Here is a 25,386-nt window from a genome sequence, read left to right as displayed (position 1 = left end):
AACAGAGTGAGGGGAAAGAAAACATTTGTATTTCTACGTATTTGTCCAGGATCACCTGCCTCACGAGGTAATTTCCTTCAGACAAGTGCTGGGCCATGGTATGTGAAAGATGGCCAAGGTTTGGGGACATATCTTGGAGTCAAATTTAAGAATCAAAACATATAATGCAATTAAGTACTAAAAATTCAAATTAGACATTTCATTTCCACTTAAATACATGCTCCTTCACAAGATTAATTAAAAGCTAGGAGATTAGTGTGCATTGTGATTCAGTTTTAATACCTACTTTGGGAAAACAATCCAAAATTACTGTTCCAGTACTTGTAGGTTTTTAAGGTCTATGCAGTGCATTTATACTCTGTCTTGTTCACCAAATTCCTTCACACATGATACACAATATAGGAAAGTCCCCTCTCTGGACAAAGTTTACTCATCATTTCATCTCCATCCAACATTTTAACGATTTCTCACTATCTGCCTGGCCAGGTGGTAAGACTACAGAATATAAAGAAAGAGGTCAAGGTTCCAGTTCTCAAGTAAGTCCGGGGAACTGTCAGGAGCCTGGAGGCCGTGGAAACCCTAACAGCAACAGGTTCACAGAGGCCTTACTTCAATGGTGTATATTCCTTCTTCCAACTCTAAAATTCTATTTCTACTCACGCGTCCTAAATCAATGCGCTAGTTATTCGCAATCACCCAACTTCAGCTAATAAACTAGGAATAAGGTTTCTACTAGTCTGACTTGATTTGAAACGATTACTGCCAATTCTTTGCCCTGCCAATCCTTCAAGTTCAGCTTTAACACGACTCCTGGAAGGGGCTGTGCTAGCATTCTGAAAGTTTATAATTAAGTTCAGTGTGTGTGTGGGATAGAGTGGGGGAGGAAAACGACCATTAATTACAGAGTTTCGTTTGTGAGAGCCTGCCAGGGTTTTAGGAGTAGAAACCGAGAGGCGGATAAAGCTGTCCTCATTTTTAAACAAAAGTAGCACAGGAGTGCCCGGCGGGACCCGGGAGCGTGGGGTGCCCCTGGACGCGGGCGGGTTGGGACCCTTGGCCATCCCTACGTGCACCACTGTCCTCCTGGAGCTGGGTCCGAGGCCCTCGTCCAACAGCGCTGCCGCGGCCCGGGGATCTGAGGGACTGGGGCTTCGGCATTGGCACCTCGCTCTCGGGACGGGAGGCGACCGCGCGCACGGAAGTGCACCCGGCTCTCTCCAGTCGGAGGACGGCTCTCCTCCTCCTTCACTTCCTCCAGCGCCGCTGCCAGGCCTCCCGGGCCGGCTCCTCCCCCTTCTCTACCTCCTTCCACCGCCCGCGGCAGCACTCAGGCGGGGGGTGCGGCGCTCACCCGCGCAGTCCCGAGCGGGAGCCCAGGCGCGGGGCGGCCGAGCGGGAGGGAGGTCGGGGGCCGCCGGCGCCGCTGTCCCCGCCCCGCGCGCCCTGCGCCCCACTTCCCGGGCGGCCGCTCGGTGGCTCAGCCCTCCCGCCTCCCCGGGCGCTGTCGGGGACTCGCCGCGAAGCGAGCGGCCGGCCAGTTTCGGCGCGCGCAGGCGGCGGCGGGCCGCGGGCACCGTGCGCTCCGGGAGGGGTGGCAGCGGCTCCGGCCTCGGCGCCCCGCGCGCGCTCCGGCGATGGCTTCTCCGCCGCGGCGGCGGCTGCGCCTTCGCCCGCGCCGCCTCCTGCTCCTTCTTCCCGGATTCCTGCTGCCTCTTTGCGGCGCCTTCAACCTCGACGTGGACAGTCCTGCCGAGTACTCCGGCCCCGAAGGAAGTTACTTCGGCTTCGCGGTGGATTTCTTCGTGCCCAGCGCGTCTTCGTAAGTGGCCGCACTTGGAAGGGGAGTCAGCCCCCTCCCCCACCGCGCGCGCCCACCCTGCGTTCCCCGGGGGAGACTGTCCGTCCCCCCCACCCCCACCGGGGTTTAGGTTCTGGGCGGATGGACGGTCTGGGGAGGCGAACCCCCGCGGCACCCACCGCCTCCTCTCAGTGCCCCCCTCGCCTCTCCCCGGACGGACAGCTTTGAAGCAGACGTGCGCTTCAAATTCGGGGCAAGTGGGAAAGCAACAAAGGCTGGTCCCGCCGGACTCCGCGCCGCCCCTGCTAGCGTCTCGGGCTAGGTCAGGCTCATTCCCGAACTTCTTTTTTCCTCCGGTACCAGTTCGCCTTCCCCGTAGCCTGCTTCGCAGACTTAAAAAGCCCTCCCCCACACTTTCCGCCTCGCGGGCTGATTCCGTTTCTCGTTCGCTCCTTTTCCAGACATTCTGATGACTAAAATGACCATACCGTCGTAGTAAACTCGTGTCTTATCTCTGATACTGTCAGACCTTTGCACATTTGAGGGCGAACAGACGAATTCAATGTGTCATGTGTTCTTTTTATAGTGATTCATTATTTAGGTCATTGTTCACAAAGAACAAGGGTGTTTGCTGACTTTTCATTCACTGCGGGTCATTTGAATACTGCAGTATTTAAGAATTCAGTTACGTTTTCAAACTGCTAACGTTTTCGCGTTGCAAAGGCCGTCAGGATTTGTAACAGAGTTAATGTCACCATTGGATTCAAAGTTGTCTCTGACTTGACCGAACCTGACATCATCGTTCTCACCACCTCACCCCCATATTGGCGTTAGAAATGCTGATTTGATAGATGTTCACTGGATGCCTTCTGATGTTTAAGTCCTGTTTTCAAGAAGGAAGACTATTCTTAGGGCTCTTGGAAATTCTAACATTTTTTCCTTTTTTTCTGTGTTGAAGGTACTATTTTTGAGGCGGTGGAAGGGGAATAATCTTGATGGTCAGTACTTTGATAGGACCATTTTTCCAACTCATGTGTGCCTACTTTGAGGGTGATCTAAATATCTTTCAATGATTTATTCATACTGTCTGAGTGTTGATCATCAAAGGTGTTGATGATTGTCTGAGTGTTGATTCATCAAAGGTGACGACCTTGCAGCAGTAAATAGTATGGAAGCAATTAGTGGAAACTAGGCATTGTTTTATGTGGTGAACTCAGTTTTGTTTGTTGTCTTCTGTGTCAGCGCTTTCTATCTATCCAGACCTAAGCACAGATTTTCCAAAATGATAAAAAAATGATCACTAAGTTTGGGCAACATTTACTCCCTCCTCATTTGATTTAATCATTCTGTCAGCCTTATCTGTTATTTGAAAGTTCTTTTGTTTCCAGATAGCTTCAAGGGTATGCCTTGATAGTACCGATTTTAGTTGTCATCAGAGGTGCTCTTTTAGCTTTAATTGGTACAGAAATTCTAGTAGTTTTGAGAAAATATATTGTCTTTTGACAAGAGTAGGTACTTAAATTAGCAAGAGTTAGCGCTTAAATACTTCAGAGCTGATGGAATGTTTTGTAAATGGTGTAAGTTGAAACCATCTGAGTTTAGCAGTGTAAAGATAATGACAAGATGATAAACTTTAAGTGTTGTTACTATGGAAAATGCAGTAATATCGAACTGTTGTCATGAGAGGTTTACCATCTTTGATTGCCAGCCTGGACGGCTAATCTTTGACTAATCATTGTAGTTATTGGATATATTATGAATACACAGGTTGCATGACCTCTCATGTGGGCCTTCAATGGTAAGGTAAAATTGAACTTGCTTTGATTCCATATAATATTTTGAAATCTTCATCAGTGACTTTGTTACTGATAGACTAATGAGTTCTAGATGTAGTCTACCGTAAACAGACATCAATTTTGAGATTAAAAAAAAAAACACATACAAACAAAGGCTTCTTCTTAGCTTTTCAGATTTAACAAAGCTTAGTGTAAAATTATGCTTAATTTTGTAAAAGATAGTTTTAAATTTAACAAGCATTGGACCCAAGGTACATGAGGATGTGATTTATATTAACAGCTGCACTTACTGTTGTTGTTATTTGGTGTGATTATAAACTTCTAAAATAAAAAAAAAAATCCACAAATAACAAAGTGTTTATTAAACACTCCTTTCTCCTAAAAGAAGAATCCCTCGATCAATGAGGAAGCAACAGTAATGAAGTCTCTTTCCATTGCTTCTAGTTTCTTTTGGTATCTAAATACTCCCAGCAAGCTGTAGAATTATTTTATGTTTCATTTTTGTTGTTATAAAAAATTGTTACTGAGTTAATTTCCATATTGTTGTGAAAACTAATGAGTCACTATTAAAGAAAAGGAAAAATACTAAGGACAAATATTAAGGTGACTCCTCAAGAAATCCCTTCAATCGTGAGTCCTAGGTTTAAAGTGAAAGGTCACAAAAATTGTGATTTAAAATTGTGAAAAATAATAAGTCAGCATTCTGCATTTTTTCCCCTATATACATTAATTTACAGTGACTATATTGCCAAACTTACATAAAATTTAAACATCATATACAGGCCATGAAGTAAAGTCACATTTTTCTTGGGGGAATAATTGGAGAAATTGAAAATTGCACCTTAGGTTTAATTAGGATAATGATATCTTGTGTTGATTAGCCTATTTTATAACTCACAAAGCACTTTGACTTATGGTATCTCACTTCACTCTATAGCACAAAGCACCAGGGGAAGTAGGGAAGTAGATAAACTCATTGCTACAGATGAGGACACTGAGGCCAGAAAGGTTTTCAGTCTTTATTTGTTAGAGTGGATTGGTGTGAGGATGGGGGCAAGTTGGGATCAAAAGACAGGGTATGAAATTAAAGTCCATTTAATTTTAGGATTCAAATTAAAAAAAAAAATTGTTTTAAGTTTACTTATTTTTGAGAGAAAGTACTAGTGGGGGAGGACCAGAGAGAGGGAGACAGAGGATCTGAAGGTGGCTGTGCACTGACAGCAGAGAGCCTCATGTGGAGCTCGAACCCATGGACCCTGAGATCATGACCCGAGCTGAAGTCAGACGCATAACCAACTGAGCCACCTAGGTGTCCCACAAATTTTAAATTTTTAAGAAGAAAGTAACTGGACAATTTTCTTATTTATTCTTCAAATATAAGGTATACAGTTCTCATTTTACATATATATTTATTTTTACATAATACTATAATGAGCAACACTGGATTGGAATTCTTGCCCCCCCCCCCCCCCACCCCGTTAAATACTAATGAAGCCTTGTTTACAGTTGCTTCATGTTCCTGTGACCCCAAGGAAGAGGTGTGGGTGAGTTTGCCCTGGTCGCAGAAGGTCCTACAGCGCATTCAGTAGTTCTCAATTCTGACTTCCTGTTTGTAGCACCTGGAAAACTTTTAAAATAAAACTGCTGCCCTGGCAGCATCTTGGATTTAAAAATAGAGCTTCAACTTCATAATCCCACAGCCTGTGGATCTCTCCTCCTTGACCAGCCCATCTTACCTCCACTCATTTTCACCAAGTGGTGATGTCAGTTGCACCTTTGTTTCTAATAATGGTGCCATCATTTTCTCTGTTGCCCTGGAAATAATTTCATATTCCTCCCTCTCATTTTCTATTTTTCTTTGTCTCTCCTACTGTAGTCCCCTAATATTAGTCAGTGATTAGTCACCAGACAGAAGGTCCTAGAAATTCTTCCTTGTTAATATTTCTTGCATTCATCTCTGCTCTGCACCTGACTTCAGCTTCCTTGATTTCAGCTTAGAAGGGTGGTCTGTGGCACTCAGATCCTCATCCCTGTCCCCATCCTTTGGCTCTTAGATCTTACATGTTTCTAATAGTTTTATCTTTCTGAAGCATCTTTTTGATCTGGTACTCTACTAAAATTTCCTCAACAGTACGTCCATGGCCAGAGAGAAAGTCCAGACTGCTTAACCTGGATGAAGCCCCTTTTCCTGACACAACTTGCATGTACTTTTCAATGTTGACACACAGTTTCTCACCTCAGCGTTGTAACCATGTTCATAACCCTTCTCATAGTGATGCCAGCTCATTTTTGTGAACTTTGTGTGGCTCTGGCTATATTGGTTGTTTATTCTTGTCATAAATAATATACATATATAGACTATACATATACCCTTATAATTTAAAAGGCAAGCTCTGTGTTGATTACTCCTGATTAAGCCCCCCGGGGTTTATAGGACATTATAAAAGAAAAGAGAAATGTCTAGAATTTACAGTTACTGTGCTTGTTTCATGTCATATAAATATTGACCCTGCAGCACTTTTTTTTTAAATGAAAAGTAAATCTGAGACTGGAATTACCTCTCTGAAAAAACATTCATGCTATTTTATACACATTTTTTTCTATATACGGGTGTGGTAATTTTTCGAAAGTTGATTTTGATGAAGGCTCATTCACTGGTCAGCCCGGAGTCAGCCAGATATATTAGACATGCTTTATCTTGGAGAAGTCAGTGCTGAAACAGCCAAATAACTTAGTTCATTTGGAGGGTTTAAAAAATGTACTTGTCATTGTTTGGCTGGTTGCCTCTCCTTGGTAGTGAAGGTCACATTCCCTGAAGCAACTGCCCTTAAAGTCCACTTTGGATAGGAAGTGCATCCGAAAGGCATCCTCCTGGTTGGTTTCTCTGATCCTCTTGTCTCCCTCTCGCTTCCTCTTCCTTCTCCCTCCCCATCTATTCTTTTTTTCTCCTCCCCACTCCTCCTGTACCTCTCCTCCCCCTTTTTTGTTTTCCATCCTGTCTTCCCCCACCTCCCTTCTCCTGCACTTTCTCCTCACTCCCTTTTTCTTCTACCTCTCCTCCCCCACCGACACACTCTGCTCTTTATCTTTCAGAATTTCTTGTGGCATGATGTTGATTAATAGTCTGCCCGTGTATGTAAACCATAATGATGGACATGTCTTGAGTCATTTGACCAGAATAGTGAGGATAAGGATCCTGATTCTGTTCTTGGGTAAACTTTTGGGAGGAGATGGAGTCTGCCAGCAGAAGGCGGCAGGCATGTGAAACGGAGTTGCTCAGCTTCAGATTTTCACTGCTAATCAGCGAAATCTCTGTCAGCTCCAGCTAACCCCAAGTGTCTTCCCCAGCTCCCCACTCTTGTCAGGAAGTGTTGCAAGTCCCCTACTTTGTGCCCTTCTTCCTTTTTTTTCCTCTTGAGGTCTTGCATTTAAGTTAATTAATGATCCTTTGAGGAAACTGAGGAAAGGAAAGCCTTTTTGAAAATAGCTTTTAACTTTTATGTGTTCTACTTTATTAGAGAGAATAGTTTATTAATTGTTTTTAATTCTGGGGCCATCATCTTATATTTTTATGATGCCTTCAGATTTTCTAAGTTTGTTTTTGTCTACTGTCCACATTCAGAAATCTTTTTAGAAGTAATCACAGTGGGCATTGTTATACAGGAAGCTGAGGCTCAAATATTGAACAAGTGACTTTCTCAGTTGATTTATATTGGGTAATTGTAACCTATAGTATCAAACTGCTTATTAGACACTGCTGTTTATATTGCCAAATTTTTTCAGCTCTGTCACTTCTCTTATCCTAATTAAGCTGTTACAGACATTAGTTAGACATTCTTAGATGAACTTCAATAATTACTTAATTCTTATAAAGCATTTCATTAGCAGGCTGTTTTGTTATTCTAGTAAAAAAATACGTGATGTAAAATTCATCTTCCTAATACATCAACAGGGCTTTTGTTTTCTGTAGTCTGTGTTGCTTTTATATTCCTTAATTTTCTCAAATATCATCTTTTATCATCCTTTACTTTTTATTCTCTATAAATATTTAATTTCTCTTTATATAGCTCCTTCTTAGGACTTAACATTTGTCTAAGGCAGTTTACTTTCTCCATCTCCCCATTTTTCTTTTTTAAAAACTTTCTGTAATATTCTTTAAAAGTAAATATCAGGGGCGCCTGGGTGGCGCAGTTGGTTAAGCGTCCGACTTCAGCCAGGTCAGGATCTCGCGGTCCGTGAGTTCGAGCCCCGCGTCGGGCTCTGGGCTGATGGCTCAAAGCCTGGAGCCTGCTTCTGATTCTGTGTCTCCCTCTCTCTCTGCCCCTCCCCAGTTCATGCTCTGTCTCTCTCTGTCCCAAAAATAAATAAACGTTGAAAAAAAAAATTTAAAGTAAATATCATGTTGACACTTTGGACAAAGTACTTTTATTCCTCAGCTTTTTTTTCTCCCCCATTAACCTAGCATTTAGAAATTAACAGTGCTCACACATTCCTTTTATATTATTCTACCATTTCTGTGGCATTTCACCAATGTGCAAGACTGCACATGAAAGTATGCTTAGGAAAACCTAACGAACACCCATGTTAGTACATCTAATTACCCATCATTTCATGCCTACAATGTGCAAATGGCCGGATGAGAAGCAGCAGCCATGTTCATGGTCTTATCCAAGGAATGCGAACTTTGTGCTGCCAGTGGAGTGCAGTTTTCTTTCAGAACCCTCCTACCACGTCCCTTTTTGTGTCTTTGCTGAAGTCCCTTACTGCGAGTAACTTTCCAGCCCTCTCTCATAGTGCCCAAGTAAAGAAAGTGTCTGAAATCCAAAATTAAGAAGAAATATGTATGTAAAGAAATTGTTGTAAGGGTAATTTAAATAATTGGATGTTTAATAGAGGATGATTTTTGGTGGTAGTGGAAATGGCTATTTACATAGGGCTTTCTTAAGATTGAAGCCTGTAACTATCGAATTTACTTGCTACTTACCTGTCAATTAAAAAAACTTTTCTTGAGTGCTTGTTATGTGCCAGGCCCAAAGATAAATTAGAGTCTCCTACTTTCAAGGAAGCAAATTATTTATTTATTTATTTTTATTATTATTTTTAATATTTATTTACCTTTGAGAGAGAAAGAGAGAGAGAGACAGAAAGAGAGAGAGAGAGGGAGTGTGTGAGCTGGGGGAGGGGCAGAGAGAGAGAGGGAGACACACAGTCTGTCAGCACAGAGCAGGATGAGGGGCTCTGAGATCATGACCTGAGCTGAAGTCAGACACTTAACCGACTGAGTCACCCAGGTACCCCTCAAGGAAGCAGTTTATTATAAGTTAGGAAGAATAGCTTTGATAAAAAAAATTATAAAAGATTCTATAATGTGCAATGTGGTGATGGTCAGGAAATGAGTTTTTCTTGGAAATTTCTAGGCAAATTCTGAGAACCACCTCCTTGGTCCTCATCTGGAACCTGGCTGTTACCCAGCACTGAAATCATATGTATACCTGTGATTGTATTATGGTTATTAGGACTATTGCAGGACTTGACCCCAGCCTTTTCAGGTGTAGACCCTGAAAAGTATACTTGTCTGAAATGTTCTTTTCCCTATCATGCGCTCAAAACTCATTGTATCCAGGGGCACCTGGGTGGCTTAGTCGGTTAAGTGTCTGACACTTGATTTCAGCTCGGATCATGGTCTCACAGTTTGAGCACATGTGATGGAGCCCCGCGTGGGGCTCTTGTGCTGACAGTGTGGAGCCTGCTTGGGATTCCCTCTCTCCTGCCTCTGCCCCGCTCATGCTCGCTCGCTCTCTCTCTCTCTCTCTCAAAATAAATAAACATTGAAAGAAAATTAAAAAAAAACCAAAAAACATTTAATCCAGATGAATAGGGGAAGTTTTATGATGTGAATGGCCAAATTTTTGACCTTTTGAAATGGAAAATTATTTATATTTATTTATATTTATAATATAAAATTATATTTATTTACATAAATATCTTAGCTATTAACCAGCTCCCCTGCAGTAAAGGAGGCTGGATGACATTGAGTGCCCTCTTATTCATGGGGGTACGGCCTCTCCTACTCATAGCCTTTTTTTTTTCCTGCTGAGTGCAAACTAAGTTGGTTGTGATGAGAAGGAGCCAGCATTGATGTTTTACTGATGCCAAATATGACTGCATAAAGCTTTATTAAACAGGGTGTGGTTCGGTTGGGAGTTTTGCCTTTATTTTGAGTATGGAGTGGTTTTTTTTTTTTTTTTTTTAATTGAGTATGGAGTTTTAAGATGAATATCAGAAAGCAGGATTCCTGTTAAACCAGCCAGTCAGTCATGCAGCCAGCTCTTGACGATTCTAAGTATGATTTAGCAGATACCACCCAGAAGAAATGAAATTGAAATTGATAAGTAAAAGTTAAAATGAGCACATCTCATATTAAAATGTAGCTTTGTTCATAACTTTAAAAAAAAGGAAAGGCAGTGAAGTATTTTCTATGCTACAATTTAAGTGACTAAATGTTTAATGAGGAAGTGAAATAATAATGGTGGTAGCATTTATTGAGGGCCTTCCATGTATAACTATATCCTGTTTTCTTTTATACTTCAATCAGTTTCTTTTCATTCTCTTTTACTATATCCTCTTTCTTTACCTGACTAAAGGCTCTTGCTCCCCAGAGCTCACTGTTTGGCTCTCTTCTTTCTGAAGCTTCCTGGCATGAACCCATCTACCCTAAGTTGACATTCTCAATACATGATCTCTGAGGCAAAACTCTCCTCAGAGCTCCGGACTACCAATTGGTGTCTAACAGATACTTCAGAGTAACATTGAGAACGGAATTCTTGGTTTTCCTGTAAATATTTAATCTGCCTTCTGCTTCCTTACTCTTTAGGCTTTTTTCTTTTTGTGCAGTAAATTGTCCCATCCATGCACTTCAGAATGAAACCTGGGTGACATTTTTTAATCTTCCCTTTCCCCCATATTACAGCCATCAGCTATTGCTGTTCATTCTATTCCAGATATTTCCAAAGTCTGCCCACCCATCTCCTTCTCCACCCACCTTCCCAATCTAGGTCACTATTATCTCCTCCCTTCCCTGCTGAAAGTCTCTTACTTTCCTTGTTCCATTTTGTTCCCCTCCCTCCTTAATCCTTTCCCCAGAAGGCACCAAATATAGTTTTCTCTATTAGATTGTGTCATTCTTTTGCTTAAAAAAAATGCAAAGGCTTCACATAGACCTTATGATAAAATCCAAGAGTATTACATTAGTTGAACGGCCCTGCTTGATTTAGTTCTTGCCAAGCTCCCCACCTTTATCATGTGTCCCTCTTAGCTTGCTTTTTTCCCTCAGCCACACCTTTTTCTTGAAACTCTCCGACACTGATCATTTTCTTGCTGAGGGTCTTTGTCTCTTTGCCCAGGGTGCTCCCATCTACTTCTTCATGCCACACCCTTATCCCACCTTTCTCACCTTGCCTTCCCCCCCCAACCCCTTCCCCCCACCCCAACACACAAACACTCCTTGGTGACCATCTAATCCTGTACATCTCGGTTTATTTAGCAGTAAGTTTCCTTGCTACTTTATCTAAACGAGGTCTTTCCTCTTCCTTCTTTACAGAAAACTTCCTTTGACTTCTCCTTATGTAAAGTAAGTCTTTCCCCTCTATTCCTTCAAGATTACTTTCCTTTATGTAAAGAAGTTTTTCCTTCACAGCATTTGTAAGCATGACTGATTTTCTTGGTCAGGTTCTCCATTTCTTCCCAAAAGGAATGTAAACACCACTGAGAGCAGAAAACGAGGTTGTTTTATTCATGGTGATGTCCCCAGTGCCCAGGACTGTGTTGTATGTAGACGAGACACTCAAGCTGTTTCTTTTTCTGAATGAATAGAAAAAACTAATGAAAAGGTCTCTTTTGCTTAAAAACTGGACTCTGTATTATTTTGTCTCCTGCTCATTTTATCCTGATAAGAAATTGAATAGCGATCCTGTTCTTTGGCCAGGATTGACTAGATTAATCCTCTGAAAAGATAAATTTATTAGTCATTAAAAAAAAATTACTGAAGTACAGTAGTTCCAAAACAAGGTATGTTTTTAAAAAGAAAAAAATGATAGTATGTAGAATTACAATACTTTAGAATTATTTATTTATTTAGTTTTGCTTAGCATTCAGGATATAGAAAGTCTATGGCAGACCACACACAAAAAAACCATTCCAAAAAACCCTAAATCAAAACATCTGTCCCAGAGTCTAGCCAGCACACATTTTTAACAGCTTTTTTGAGATGCAGTTGATATATAATAAACTGTACATGTTTAAAGTGTACAGTTTGACCAGCACAGATTTTTAAATGACATGTCACTCTGAAGTTGCCTTATAAGATGTTATTATTATTAGCATGGGTAAACTGTATTGAATAATGTATGTATGTAAGAGCATCAAATGAATATGCCCTCAGTGAATGGATAAAGATAGATTATGCCCTCAGTGAATGGTTAAAAATAATAGTGGATAATAGCAAGAGAATGATTGTTCTTTCTAAATCATAGGTTACTGTTTATGCTTTGTGCCATTTAAAATCTTATCTTCCCTTTTGTATACCAGGATGTTTCTTCTGGTGGGAGCACCCAAAGCAAACACTACCCAGCCTGGGATTGTGGAAGGAGGGCAAGTCCTCAAGTGTGACTGGTCTTCTCACCGCGGGTGCCAGCCAATCGAATTCGATGCCACAGGTAAATATTGCAGCAGTGGCCTCTTTTCCTTTACCCTCTCTTCCCTTCCCTTCTGTTGGGGAGCAAGAATTTCTGTCTCCATTAAAGGCCCTTCTAGCTGGGCTAAGAATCAAGTTGACAGGAGACAGATAACAGGAGAAAATCAAAATTAATAGGTGCATGTATGTATGAGGAATCCATATAGACATGGAAATTCTGAAGACAGGCAGAATGAGGTATAGTATGTCATCCTGAACTAAGGAGAAAGGGGGTAGGGGTCTGGGATTTCAGAGGAAAGGAATGCATTTCATGGAGTGATAATAAGAGAAGCAGATGTTTGATAATTAGATGTTTGCCCTGCCATACAGATGGGTCACTCAGATAAAGTTTGTCTCTGTTAATAACCCATATTCTGAGAAAAATACTCAATTTAGCTTCATCTGTGTGGTTAAGGGAGCGACAAAAGTCTCTTGAGTCCACAGGATCTCAAGTGCCTTCAGCTCAAAATAATCCATATGCCAAAATGGCACATTGGGGGGGGGGGGGGGGGCGGGTGCTGTCCCGAAACCCCTTCATTCCTCCCATTAGATATTTATTTAGTATCATTTAATTTTTAAAAGAACTTACTTTACCTTAAATGTAACAACTTAATAAAACAATTTATATAAGCACTTCAGATCCCTAGGAAGGTTATATGAAGACAAAAGATTTAACATTTTTCCTACAATTTTGTCATATATGTATAAAAGTCTTAAAAATACATTGTATTTTCACTGCTTTGGATGTCTTCAGTTTCAAACTGTGTGAATTTGCAGAAATCTGGGGAAATATATTAAAGTGTTTTTCTGTCTCTTCTGAGAAGAAGGAACAAGGCTTTTTGTCTTTTTCTTTGTCAGCAAAATTGAAGTGCAACTCCCTGACAATTATACATCAAGTCCCTAATCATGAAATAATCTAAAACCTTGAGTGGTGCTACCAAAACCAGTTGAGGAATTTTTGTATTCAAGTAGATTTTGTTGACTTAAAAAAAAATTCTTACCCAAAATTTCTTGGATAAATTATGCATTATGGTTTGGATAACATTAAAATCTTATCTATAGGGACAAATTTCTGTGTCAGACAAGACTGGTGGAAAGGAGAAAAATAGCATGAGGAAGATGGGAAGAAAAAAGTTGTTTTACATTTACATCAATGAAATAAAATATATAGAATCCTGTACACATTTGTATTGGTACATTTGTCTACATTTGTGCAAACTTAGAGAATCTTCAAAGAAATAATGTGGCATTCTTTTGGTAAAATAGTTTTACAGAATTTTTTAACAATTTTGATTTGCTGGCTTTGAGAGAATATTTTTTTTTAATTTGCATACAGTATAATACGTTATTCTTTTTTTTTTAATATGAAATTTATTGACAAATTGGTTTCCATACAACACCCAGTGCTCATCCCAAAAGGTGCCCTCCTCAATACCCATCACCCACCCTCCCCTCCCTCCCACCCTGAGAGAATATTTTAAGATAAGCCGAAAGACAACTAATTTTTTTTCCATATTGTTGTTTCCTGCTAGTTCTAAAATATATTAGTTCTGGGAATTATAATATTAGTGAAACAGGATTGTGGTGTAGGCTGTTCCATTTGGCATTCTGGTCAGTGCCAAAATGAGTGTCTGTCATTAAGTTAACTCTTAATAGAAATCAGGTCACATATTTGTTTTTTTCCATTTGAAATCATCTACATTAAGCCCTGTTGTATTTTCCATATATGGCTGACATTTGGAAAACCCCAAGAGTATGTCAATAGGCTCTATTTGACTACAAATGGAGAAACACCAGTGATTCAAAATAATACGGGTCAGGGCATTTATATCTTCTAACAAAATAAGATAATAATAAAATGAAACCATACTTTAGTTTTGATAGGTTGTACTTTTCAGATATATTTCTGTACTCAACACCATAGGTTTTTATGGAACACAAGATTATTTATTGCTTTTTTAAAATTTAGCTTTATGTACTGTTCTGTTCATTAACAAATTAATATATGCACTTGGTAAAAAAAAAATTTCAAACAGTCCAAAAAGGTATACAATGAAAAAAAAGGAGTCTCTCACATCAACCTGCTTAGAGGCAGTTGTTCTAAACAATTTCTTTGATCTTTTTAGAATTTTCTTACTCCCACATATGTGTATATCCTTAAAAAAAAAGACTCACAAGGGGCGCCTGGGTGGCTCGGTCGGTTAAGTGTCCGACTTCGGCTCAGGTCATGATCTCGCGGTCCGTGAGTTCTCGCCCCGCGTCGGGCTCTGTGCTGACCGCTCAGAGCCTGGAGCCTGTTTCAGATTCTGTGTCTCCCTCTCTGTCTGCCCCTCCCCTGTTCATGCTCTGTCTCTCTCTGTCTCAAAAATAGATAAATGTTAAAAAAAAAAAATTAAAAAAAAAAGACACAAATAATAATATACTCAATATTTCTGTTAAGCACTTGACTCCTCCCCACCCCTCCCAACAATATAAATCTTTTGTAGAGTTTTCCTTTCCATATGTATATATAAGCCAGAGTTTATCTTGTTCTTTGCAAAATACTGATGGTATTTATTCTTTAGTGTATATAACCTAATTTATTTAACTTGTATTTCCTGTTGCTGGACATTTAAATTGTTTCTAATCTTTTGTAATTATGAACACTGCAGTAGTGAAAAATCTTATATGTATCTATTTATGCAAATGTGTGAGTATGTGTGTAGGATAAAGTCCTAGCAGAGCATTTTTAAATATGTACATTTGAAGTTTTGATAGGTGTGGCAAATTATTCTTCACAGAGGTGTATAGTCCCCCAATTTTACAATGGGAAGAATTTTACAATTCCTCCTTTTCTGACATCCATGACAACACCATTTATCATCATACATTTATCTTTGTCAACTTTATATTGTAATTATCCTATCCATATTATGTATCTATTTATGTATATTTTATATGATTATGTTAATTTACATTCCTTTAATGGTAAGATTAGTCATCTTTGCATTTGTTTGTAAGCCATAGCATTCCTTTTCTTGTGCACCACTATTTACTATATTTACTTATATTTTCTATTGATTTGTGATTTTAAGAAATGAATTTCAGTTGATGGCATTCTATCCTTTTAGTTGCTTATGCCAAAATCTGGAGTTATGTGTGACATTACATCTATCAGAAAATCAAAATCTAACTGCTTCTTGTCATTCTGCTGCTCACATCCTGGTCTAAGCCACCATTGTCTCCCACCTGCACTGTTGCCCTGGACTCCTGAGTTAGCAAGGGTACTGCCAGGATGGTATGCTTAAATTGGGATAGTTTGAGGAGCTTTTAGTAAAAGAACTATTTTAAAAGAGTACTGTGCAAGGTCTCATTACAATTGGGCCCCTTGGCCTGAAGGTAGATCGGGAAGGGAGTGGTTACTAGAATTCAGAGGATTAGGTGGAGAAAGCCACAGGACAGGACCTGTGGCTTTTGTCCAAGGGCAGTAGCCAGTCCAGAGTAACTGGAAGGGAGGAGCAGGGGAAAAAAACCACCCTGACTCACTCTCTTCCCTCCCTTTGATCCTGTGTGTGCTCCCCCCTGGTGGAATCCACATGGGAGCCAGGGGACACGGCAGTCCGTGAGTTCATCCTGGTCAACATCCTGGGCCCAAGAGCAGGGTGGATAGGAAACCTGGAGGAGCAGTTGGAAGAGAGCTGGTATGTGTCACTGTTTTCCCCACTTCTGCCCTGGATACTCCCAGACTGTTCTCTACAGCAGCCAGAGTGATTCTTTTAAAACATTCCGATTATAACACTCCTGTTCATATTCCAATAATACCTTACCATCTGTCTTATAGTAGCCGAGAGGTCCCTGAGTTTCAGTCCACTATTTGTATCTTTAACTTTATCTTCTGCTATTCTCCTCTCCATTCTTTTCCAGCCTCATTGGGTCTCTTTGCAGTGGCTCATAAACAAAAGACACATTTCCACCTCACCCTTGCTTGGGCTCTTCTCTCTGCCTGGAACATTGTTTTCTCAAATGTCCATTGGGTGCCCCCTCCACCCCTACCTTCAAGAATAGCTCAAATACCATCTTCTCAGTCATTCCCTGACCATCTAATTTAAAATTGCAGTTGCCCCTTTCCCACTTTGTGCTCTGTCCTCTTTTCTGCTTTTTTTTCCCCTGGAATACTCACATTGCTACATAAGGTATTTATGTAAGGTAGTTAATGTCTCCTTCTTTCAGTTAGTTTGTATGTTCTATGAGAACAGTTGTGTGTGTGTGTGTGTGTGTGTGTGTGTGTTTTAATCTGTTTTGTTCACTGCTGTAGCCCTAGGGCCTACAGCAATGCCTGGTGCCTAGTACAAGTTGGTGCTCAGCAAATTGAATAGGTGAGTGAATGAATGGATCATAAGAGCCTTTCCTGTAGCGAAGAAATAAAGTTTTAGTTATAGGTGTACAGATAAGTATTTTTTGGTCTGTTCTCTTTTTTCCTGAAGATATTTTTGTAATCATGTTGTATAACTTCTGAGACTTCCCTCATAAAAGGAATATATAAATTAAAACTTCATTTTTTACAATTAGAATTTTTGTCCAAATAGGTTTTGTTTTGTTTTGTTTTGTTTTTTAAGAAAAGACGATAATATAGATTGCAATAAGCTAGTCAGAATAACGTGTATCTAGAAAGACACTGTCAGACTGTGTCTTGACTGTGGAAGAAATGCTTACGTTTAAGCATCCCCCAAACTTGTCTTACACCTCTCCTGAGGAGCTCATTCCATCCAAGCCCAAACACATAAACATCTCTGCACCACAAATATCTTTTTTATCTTTTTCAGCATCTCAAGGGAGGTAGTGGCTTTTCTGTCTATCTTTCCTTCATCTCAGTCGCATGTCAAGGGAGACAATAGCTGAGCATATTAGTGTGGTTTGTGGAGGCGAACTACCTGGGCTCAAACCCTGGTTCTGCACTTACAGCTATTTAACTTGCACTGTCTGTTACTGCCAGCTGCCCGATGCATTGTCCTCATCAGACTTGCTCCTGGGTATGTGTTCAGCTGAATGAGTTAATATGTGTGTGAGTTCAGACGTGTAATGTGCTTAGTATAGGGACTGGCACATTGTGGTGGCTCAGTAAATACAAGCTGCTTTGTATTGTTACCACTTACTCCCTCTGCTTTCTCATGGATACTGCCTGTTCTTTCATTTCTCTCTGTCCCTGCTCTGCATTTGCCCTTTTTCTTTCATTCTCTCTCTCTTTCTCTTTTTATTTTTTAATATTTACTTGAGAGAGAGAATGAGGGAGAAAGTATGAGCTGGGGAGGGACAGAGAGAGAGAGAGAGAGAGAAAGAATCCCAAGGAGGGTCCTTGCTGTCAACACAGAGCCCAATGCAGGGCTTAATCTCATAAACCTGAACTGTGAGATCATGACCTGAGCCTAAGAATCAGATGCGTAACCGACCTAGCCACCCGGGTGCCCCTATTTTTTTCCTTTTTTCCTTTCCTTTTCTTTCATTTCCTTTTCTTCTCTTTTCTCCCTTCTGTTCCCTTCCCTTCCTCTGACTTTTCCTTTCCCTGACTTTCAAACATGTTTAAATTGTTTCTACCTGAAAAACTAATCAAAACAGCTTCCCCTCGAACATTATCTCCTCTCAGTCATTTTCCTTTCTCTGTCTCTTCACATCCAGGATAATTGAATCCACTTCATCACTTTCCATGTTTAGTCACTTCAGTCTGGCAACTCAGCAGTGGCTCTAACTGAAATTGTTAGTAGCCACCTACTTCAGTGGACACTTTGGACCCCTCATCTTATTGGACTTTTTACAGTTTGCTCCACTGACCATTCCTTCCTTATTTTAAAGTCTCTGCTCTTTGACTGGAACTCTCATGTCCCCAACCTTCTTGATGCTGTGGTACAGTTTGCCCTGTGACTCTTCTCTCTTCACTGACTTTATATTTGCTGTACATTGTGATGTCTTGAAAAGGAAATAGGCCTTGGAGTCAGACAGGCTTGTCCAGCTTTGTCATTTTTTCAATGTTAGTTGGGAAAATTACCTACCTTTCTACATTCTGTAATACATTGCTGGGGTGATCATGAAGAATTTAAATTAGGTAGTTTATCTGCTACTTTATTGTGTTTCTGGGTGCAGAAGAGACTTTAATGCTTAAAAGGGCTCCATGCTGATTCTAATATTTTGGAAATAAAATTCATAAAATCATTTTTTAAAATTATATCTGGTTTATATGATGTGGTAGATATCACGACTGTCCATCAGTATCGTGTTTCTAAAACTGGGAAAACCTTGAATTTAAATATGCCCATGTGACTTTTTTTCTAGCCAATTAAACATGAGTAGAAGTGTATCAATTGTGGATAGAAGGATTAGGAGTTATTCTTCCTCTCCTCTTACCAGATGCCATAGTAAGTAGTGATAGTTTAAATGATAGAGCCTCCATCAGCCTGGTCGCTGAGTGAGGAAGACATGAAGCATAGACGCTTTACTAATCTATGATGTACATGTACAAAATAATTCTTTGTTATTTTCAACTAATGGATTTTAGGGACGCTTGTTATTACAGCATAATGCAGCCTAACTGAATTAATACATACAGGGACAGTGACATTGAATGTTATCAGTAGTTGGCTGTTGGAAAATGGTTACTGAAACCCTTTCCTGTCTGCATGCCAATTTGATCTTGTCTTTTTGTTCTACTTTACTGGATCCTGAGTGGTTAAGTGACTAGATATCATTGCTTATGCTAAAAATGGTCCTGGGTCAGTAAACTGCATTTAGACTGGGAGAAATTGTAAATAGACTGAAAATACATGATAGGGATGCTGTATGCAGCTCTAGGGTTCCCTGAGTACAATGATTTATAAACGGCATGTCCTTTGTGGGAATTCTGAAAGCAATGGCTGTGAAGTTAGTATAAGAGGTACCATTCCTTTGGGGCATGAAGCTTTGAAGCTGGGGTAGGTCCTCTCTGCCCACCATATCTTGTTTCTTCCTGTGTGAGCTGTTACCTAGTGAGGCGAAGAGAAGAGCTCTGAATATCTGTATGTATGCACTACTGCACGGGGAAAGTCACGTAAGCACTCTGATCAGGGAGGGACGTCTGCTTCTGTCCTATATCCTCTAAGTAGACTGGTGCTGTGTGTGGCCTTTGGCAGTTTTGTGAGTCTGAAACTTAAGTTGAGCCTTGAGAAGGCTCCCTGATGATTTTTGCCACAACATTTGATGTTGGTAACTAACTGCATGAAGTATTTTAGGCTCCTTTGTTTCATGGACTGTTTAAGAAAACAATAGTGGCTTTTAGCCCTTCCTGTAAAAAGAACAGACCTCAGCCAGCTCCACAATAGGGTGCTTTTTGCAAATCTAGAAATGCTTGGTGTTAAATAGTATATTGTGAACAGCCTTTACCAATTTCCCTCCTCCTCTGTTTCATGAGGTTCTGCTATACAGACAGTCTTAGTGCCCTAACTGAAGCTCTTATTCTTCATTGAGCTAAAATTTACATTGATTTTTTTTCCTGGTTATGTTATGATGTGTTTGTTTTCCTGGCTAGACTAAGCTCTTCAAAGCAGGGAACAAATTTATTTCTGCTCACCATTGTATGCTAGTAGTGTATGGAGAGGTAGGGTATATAGATACAGGTATATATGGTAGAATGCATGTGTGTGTATTTTGCATATAGGTTTGGGTTCTTTGTGAAAAGCAATAAAAATTGACTTTGGCTAAATTTAGCTGAACAGGAAGTTATTAGAAGGATATTGATAACTCACTAGTTTTCTAAAAAATGGGCCACAGAAGCTAGCAGAGGAACCATTGGTCCTGTGTTTTACTGCTGCTGGAATCACTGTTGCTGAGCATGGAACAGCAGCAGGAGAATAATTTCTTACACATCCCTGTCTCTATGCATCACTTGCTAGAGATTCAAAGCTTTTGTGATAGTATCTGAAGGCCTGAGTCTATGTCTCCTGCCTGTGAAAGTCAGGAAAAGCCTGGCTTCTCTCACACAACTAAGAAAAGATAGATTATAAGCTTGTGTCAGGAAACAAAACTTAGCGTCCTTCAAAAGAAGAAAAAGTATAGAAGCAAGAGGGTGCCTTTTTTTCTTTTTGGTTGGAAAATAAGGTAATAGAAAGAAAACATCGTTTAAGAATAAATAGTGTATCTTCACAAAAATAAACTCAAAATGGATGAAAGACCTAAACATGAGGCAGGAAGCCATGAAAATCCTTGAGGAGAAAGCAGGCAGAAACCTCTTTGACGTTGGCCACAGCAACTTCTTACTCAACACGTCTTCGGAGGCAAGGAAACAAAAGCAAAAATGAACTATTGGGATCTCATCAAGATGAAAAGCTTCTACACAGTGAAGGAAACAATCAGCAAAACTAAAAGGCAACTGACAGAATGGGAGAAGATACTTGTAAATGACATATCAGATAAAAGGTTAGTATCCAAAATCTATAAAGAACTTACAAAACTCAACACCCAAAAAACAAATCATCCAGTGAAGAAATGGGCAAAAGACGTGAATAGACACTTCTCCAAAGAAGACATCTAAATGGCCAACTGACACATGAAAAAATGTTCAACATCACTCATCATCAGGGAAATGCAAATCAGTACCATCTCACACCTGTCAGAATGGCTAACAGTAACAACTGAGGCAACAACAGATGTTGGCGAGGATGTGGAGAAAGAGGATCTCTTTTGCACTGCTGGTGGGAAAGCAAACTGGTGCAGCCACTCTGGAAAACAGTATGGAGGTTCCTCAAAAAATTAAAAATAGAACTACCCTACAAACCAGCAATTGCACTACTAGGTATTTATCTAAGGGATACCAGTATGCTGTTTTGAAGGAGCACATGCACCCCAATGTTTGTAGCAGCACTATCAACAATAGCCAAAGTATGGAAAGAGCCCAAATGTCCACATCAGTGGATGAATGGATAAAGAAGATGTGGTACATATATGTGTGTGTGTGTGTGTGTGTGTGTGTGTGTGTACGTGTACATATTACTTGGCAATCAAAAGAATGAAATCTTGCCATTTGCAAGGGTATTGCTAGAGGGTATTATGCTAATGGTATTGCTAGAGGGTATTATGCTAAGTGAAATTAGTCAGAGAAAGACAAATATCATATGACTTCACTCCTATGAGGACTTCAAGATACAAAACAGATGGATATAAGGGAAGGAAAGCAGAAATAATATAAAAACAGGGAGGGGGACAAAAATCTAAGAGACTCTTAAATATGGAGAGCAAACAGAGGGTGGTTGGAGGGGTTGTGGGAGGGGGAGGGGCTAAATGGGTAAGGGGCATTAAGGAATCTACTTCCAAAATCACTGTTGCACTATATTCTAACTAACTTGGATGTAAATTAAAAAATAAATAAATTAAAGAATACATGGTGTATCTATTACTGAGTGATAAATAACTTACGGGCTAATTTTATTTTCAGTGTTTACCAAAGATGTAACTGGATGCTTAGACAGTGTATAAATTTGTTGGAAGGTGATTTCACTGTAGCTGGTCACATACATTAAGACACATAGTAGTAGCTAAGGAAGGACGTCTGGATTTTGTCTTAAAGACAGCATAGCACTTAAAGAAACTAAAGAAGCTCTTAAACAAAAAGATAAATATGCTTAGTGTGCTTTCCTTCCTACTCCAGGGCATGATTTTGGGTAGGTGGAGAGGAGGGAAGATTTCAGAAATATTTTTGGAAGACCAATCTACATTTATTTTATTTGAATTCTGAGTGGTAGACACAAATACATTTATACCGAAATAAAGAAGGCATAACTGGGAAGTATCGAACTCTGCCCGGTGCCTTTGAGGAAGGCTTCCCAGGTCACTTGGTGACATATGATCTAGCTAATGAAAAAGGAAATGGAATTCACTACATATAGAAGAGGGTTCCAAGTAGAGGAAACAGTATGTGCATGGATTAGTAAAAGATGTTTATGAATGAAAAGTAATTCTGTGTGACCCACATACGTGGAATCTGTATGTGAGTATAAAGTTTCTATGTGTAGTGTGAGGGCATTGAGGGCATGATGAGAAATGAAAGTGGAAGTAAGCTGAGGAGACATCTAAATGAAGGCACTCTGGGGGCACCTGGGTGTCTCAGTCAGTTAAACATCTGATTTTGGTTCAGGTCATGATCTCATGGTTCTTGAGTTCAAGCACTGCATTGGGCTCCGTACTGACTGTGTGGAGCGTGCTTGGGATTCTCTCTCTCCAATGCTGTCTGTCCCTCCCCCTCGCTCCCTCTCTCTCTCAAAATAAATACAAAAACTTTAAAAAAGCACCCTAGCAGTCAACCCAAATCCATTGACTGTAAAGCCTAACACATGTAGAACACTGTATTAAAAATGAAAAGATCTAGATCTCAGTGGGTAGACCTTGGTTCCTTGCCCAACTAAGTACACTTGACATGAACGTTACCTAGAAAATAACACTTTCAGTAATTTTACTAGTCATTATTTTCAGTAGAATTTTGTTATATGAAATAATGAATATTGCCCTGAATATCTTCAAAATATTATACATATGCCTTTCAAACAATAAGGGAAAATGGAGGGTTCTGTGATTAAAAGTTTAATTTAGTAGAAAATTCAGTGCAAGGTGGCAAGCTTAATTGATTTTTGAATGATATTTATGTATTACAGAGCCTGCAGGAACAAAAGGAAACCTCAGTCTAAAATTTCTTATTTCTTAGATTTGTGAAGTTTTGCTCTCACATATATTGTTGAGGACTTTCTTTCAAGCTATTGACTTGTGCTTCTCATCTTTTTGTTGTTGTTGTTAACTTTAAACATAACCTTTATTTCATTTCTAGTTGTATTTTTTTGTGTGACTTTTTATTTTTCTTTTTCCTGCTGGTTTTCTTGACTTTATATGTAAACGGAGCCAAAGCTAGAATGTAAAAGGGAAAGCCTAGTGTCTTTCAAATATTTTACATACTTGTGTAGTGATTGAAATAGTACAATTGGATTTTTTTAAACTATTTTTGTTGTTTGTTTTTTTGAGACAGAACACAAGCGGGGGAGAGTGGTAGAGGGAGAGAGAGAGCGAATCTTAAGCAGGGTTTAAGATCAATGTGGGGCTCCATCCCCCAACCCTGGGTCTGAGCTAAAATCAAGAGTCAGATGCTCAATTGACCCACTAAGCCACCCAGGCGCCCTGCCCTCTTGAATTTTTTAAACCCTTTGATCTAGTGACTGCACATCATTAGTAGGTTTTAACCAAGGTCTGCATAATGGCTGAAACTGATTTTTCCCTATTTGACAGAATAGTATGAACTTTGAACCATTGTGGAATTAATGAAACAAAAGGTCATTTAGGGTATGAAGATGACTGATAACGTAGAAAACACAGTTAATTTATCTGAATAGCCATGTGGAAAACTAAGACTTACGAAAAAATTAACGTATACTTTAATATATTTTAGAAGTAAAAATATTCTAAAATGTATTATATTGAGATGCAAAACAACATCAAGAATATTCGTGTAGCAGGATAGATGTGGTCTGTTTTCTCCATTTTGTCTTCATGCCTGAATTAATTTCTTGTTGTTGTAACAATTTACATTAAACTTGGTGGCTTAAAATAGCACAATTTTATTATCTTTAGTTCTGGAGGTCAGATGTCCAAATGGGATTTGCGTTAAATCAGTGTTTTTATCAGTGCTGCGTTCCTTCTAGAGGCTCTAGGGAAGAATCTGTTTTGGTACCTTTCTAGCTTCTAGAGGCCTCCTGCATCCTTGGTTTGTGGTTCCTTCCTCCATCGTAAATGCCAGCAGTGCCTAATCTCGTCTTTCTCAGGCTACATCATCTGACACTGACTCTTCTGCCTCCTCTTGTGATTACACTGGGCCTGCTAAAATAATCCAGGGTAATCTTCCACTTCCGAGTTCCTTAATTTAATCACATCTGCAAAGTCCCTTTTGCCATGCAGGGACACGTTCACATGTAAAGTTCTGGGGATTAGGACACGGACATCTTTGGGCATGAGAGCATTATTCTGTTACCACAGTGCCCTTTTATATATTTTGTTGTTTGATACTGGTTACACTGCAAGCTACTTTGGGGCAAGGGGCATGCTTACATAAGTAGGTCTCTTTCCCTCTTATCCTTTTTTGCGTTGGCTCTGTGGGTATAAGGAATGCAAATTTGACTTAGAAGAGGTAAGCCCAGGGTCTGGCTCTGACACTCATTAGATATGACCTTGGGCAAGTGACTTAAGTTTGCCAGGGGTAATACCTACGCCTAAGGGTTGTCATGGAGAGCAAATGAGATGCCTGAAGGTATTTTAAAGAAAGAAGAGGTATACAAGTAAAGAAAAGGTTGTTTATATCGTGCCCAGACAACAGTTGTGGGGAAGTGAGTAATTATGGAAAATGAAAGAAATAAAGATAATTGTAGATATTCTTAAGTGGGTTATATCTGGGTTTGCATTTTAACCTGTTATGGTGACATTTGGGAAAATCCTCTTCGTGCTTTCCTTTTCTGTGAAGCGGATGTTATGAACAGACTGACTACTGCCCCGTTTCCTCAGTGATGAGTCTTTTCCGAAAAGATTGCACTGATGATCAGCACTGACAGAGGAAAACCTGGCCAAAGTCTCCGTTTAGAAATACGGCTTCCCTGAATGATTGTTAAACATGTCTCTTAAAAACAGGAGAAGCTTCTACATTTGTGTTCCAAATTCAGTGAATGAGTGTCACCTCTCACTAACAGTATCTGTCCTAGAGAAGGTCCCAAGTCAGGTTACTCTCCTGTCTACCCAAAACAGTTTGCTGGAACACTCAGCACTTATTCCCAGAAGGGCCTGGCTGCAGGCTGTGGGCAAACCCACAAACTGGCCTTGCTGGTTCTCTGGTAAAGAAAACGCTGTGGAATATTTTCTAGATGTTATTACTACACTTTGTATTTAATAGCAAATAGAAAACTTTCAGCTGCTCTCTGGCCTCTGTGCCATTCAATTTTGCATTCATTGCAATAAAAATAATCAGGCCGTCTCAAAAACAGCTTAAGTTTGACTTTGTACATTTTCTTTCAGTGTTGCGTCTAGGTCTTTCTACA

The 25,386-nt window shown here is 39.9% G+C and overlaps 1 protein-coding gene across 2 annotated transcripts in view; it reads left to right on the top strand.

Annotated features, from left to right (window-relative positions):
- The first annotated feature begins 1,535 nt into the window (after positions 1-1,535).
- The window catches only part of ITGAV (integrin subunit alpha V), a 93,747-nt gene continuing 69,896 nt past the window's right edge, over positions 1,536-25,386 (top strand). For both annotated transcript variants that reach the window (XM_047870107.1, XM_047870108.1), the window contains exons 1-2: positions 1,536-1,819; positions 12,181-12,308. In XM_047870107.1, the coding sequence (XP_047726063.1) occupies positions 1,635-1,819; positions 12,181-12,308 (313 nt within the window). In that variant the 5' untranslated portion in view covers positions 1,536-1,634. The remainder of the gene's footprint in view (positions 1,820-12,180; positions 12,309-25,386) is intronic.

Source organism: Prionailurus viverrinus, chromosome C1 (assembly GCF_022837055.1).
Source record: "Prionailurus viverrinus isolate Anna chromosome C1, UM_Priviv_1.0, whole genome shotgun sequence".
Lineage (NCBI taxonomy): Eukaryota > Metazoa > Chordata > Mammalia > Carnivora > Felidae > Prionailurus > Prionailurus viverrinus.
Note: the sequence above shows the minus strand (reverse complement) of the source record. Positions and strands in the feature narration are given on the sequence as shown.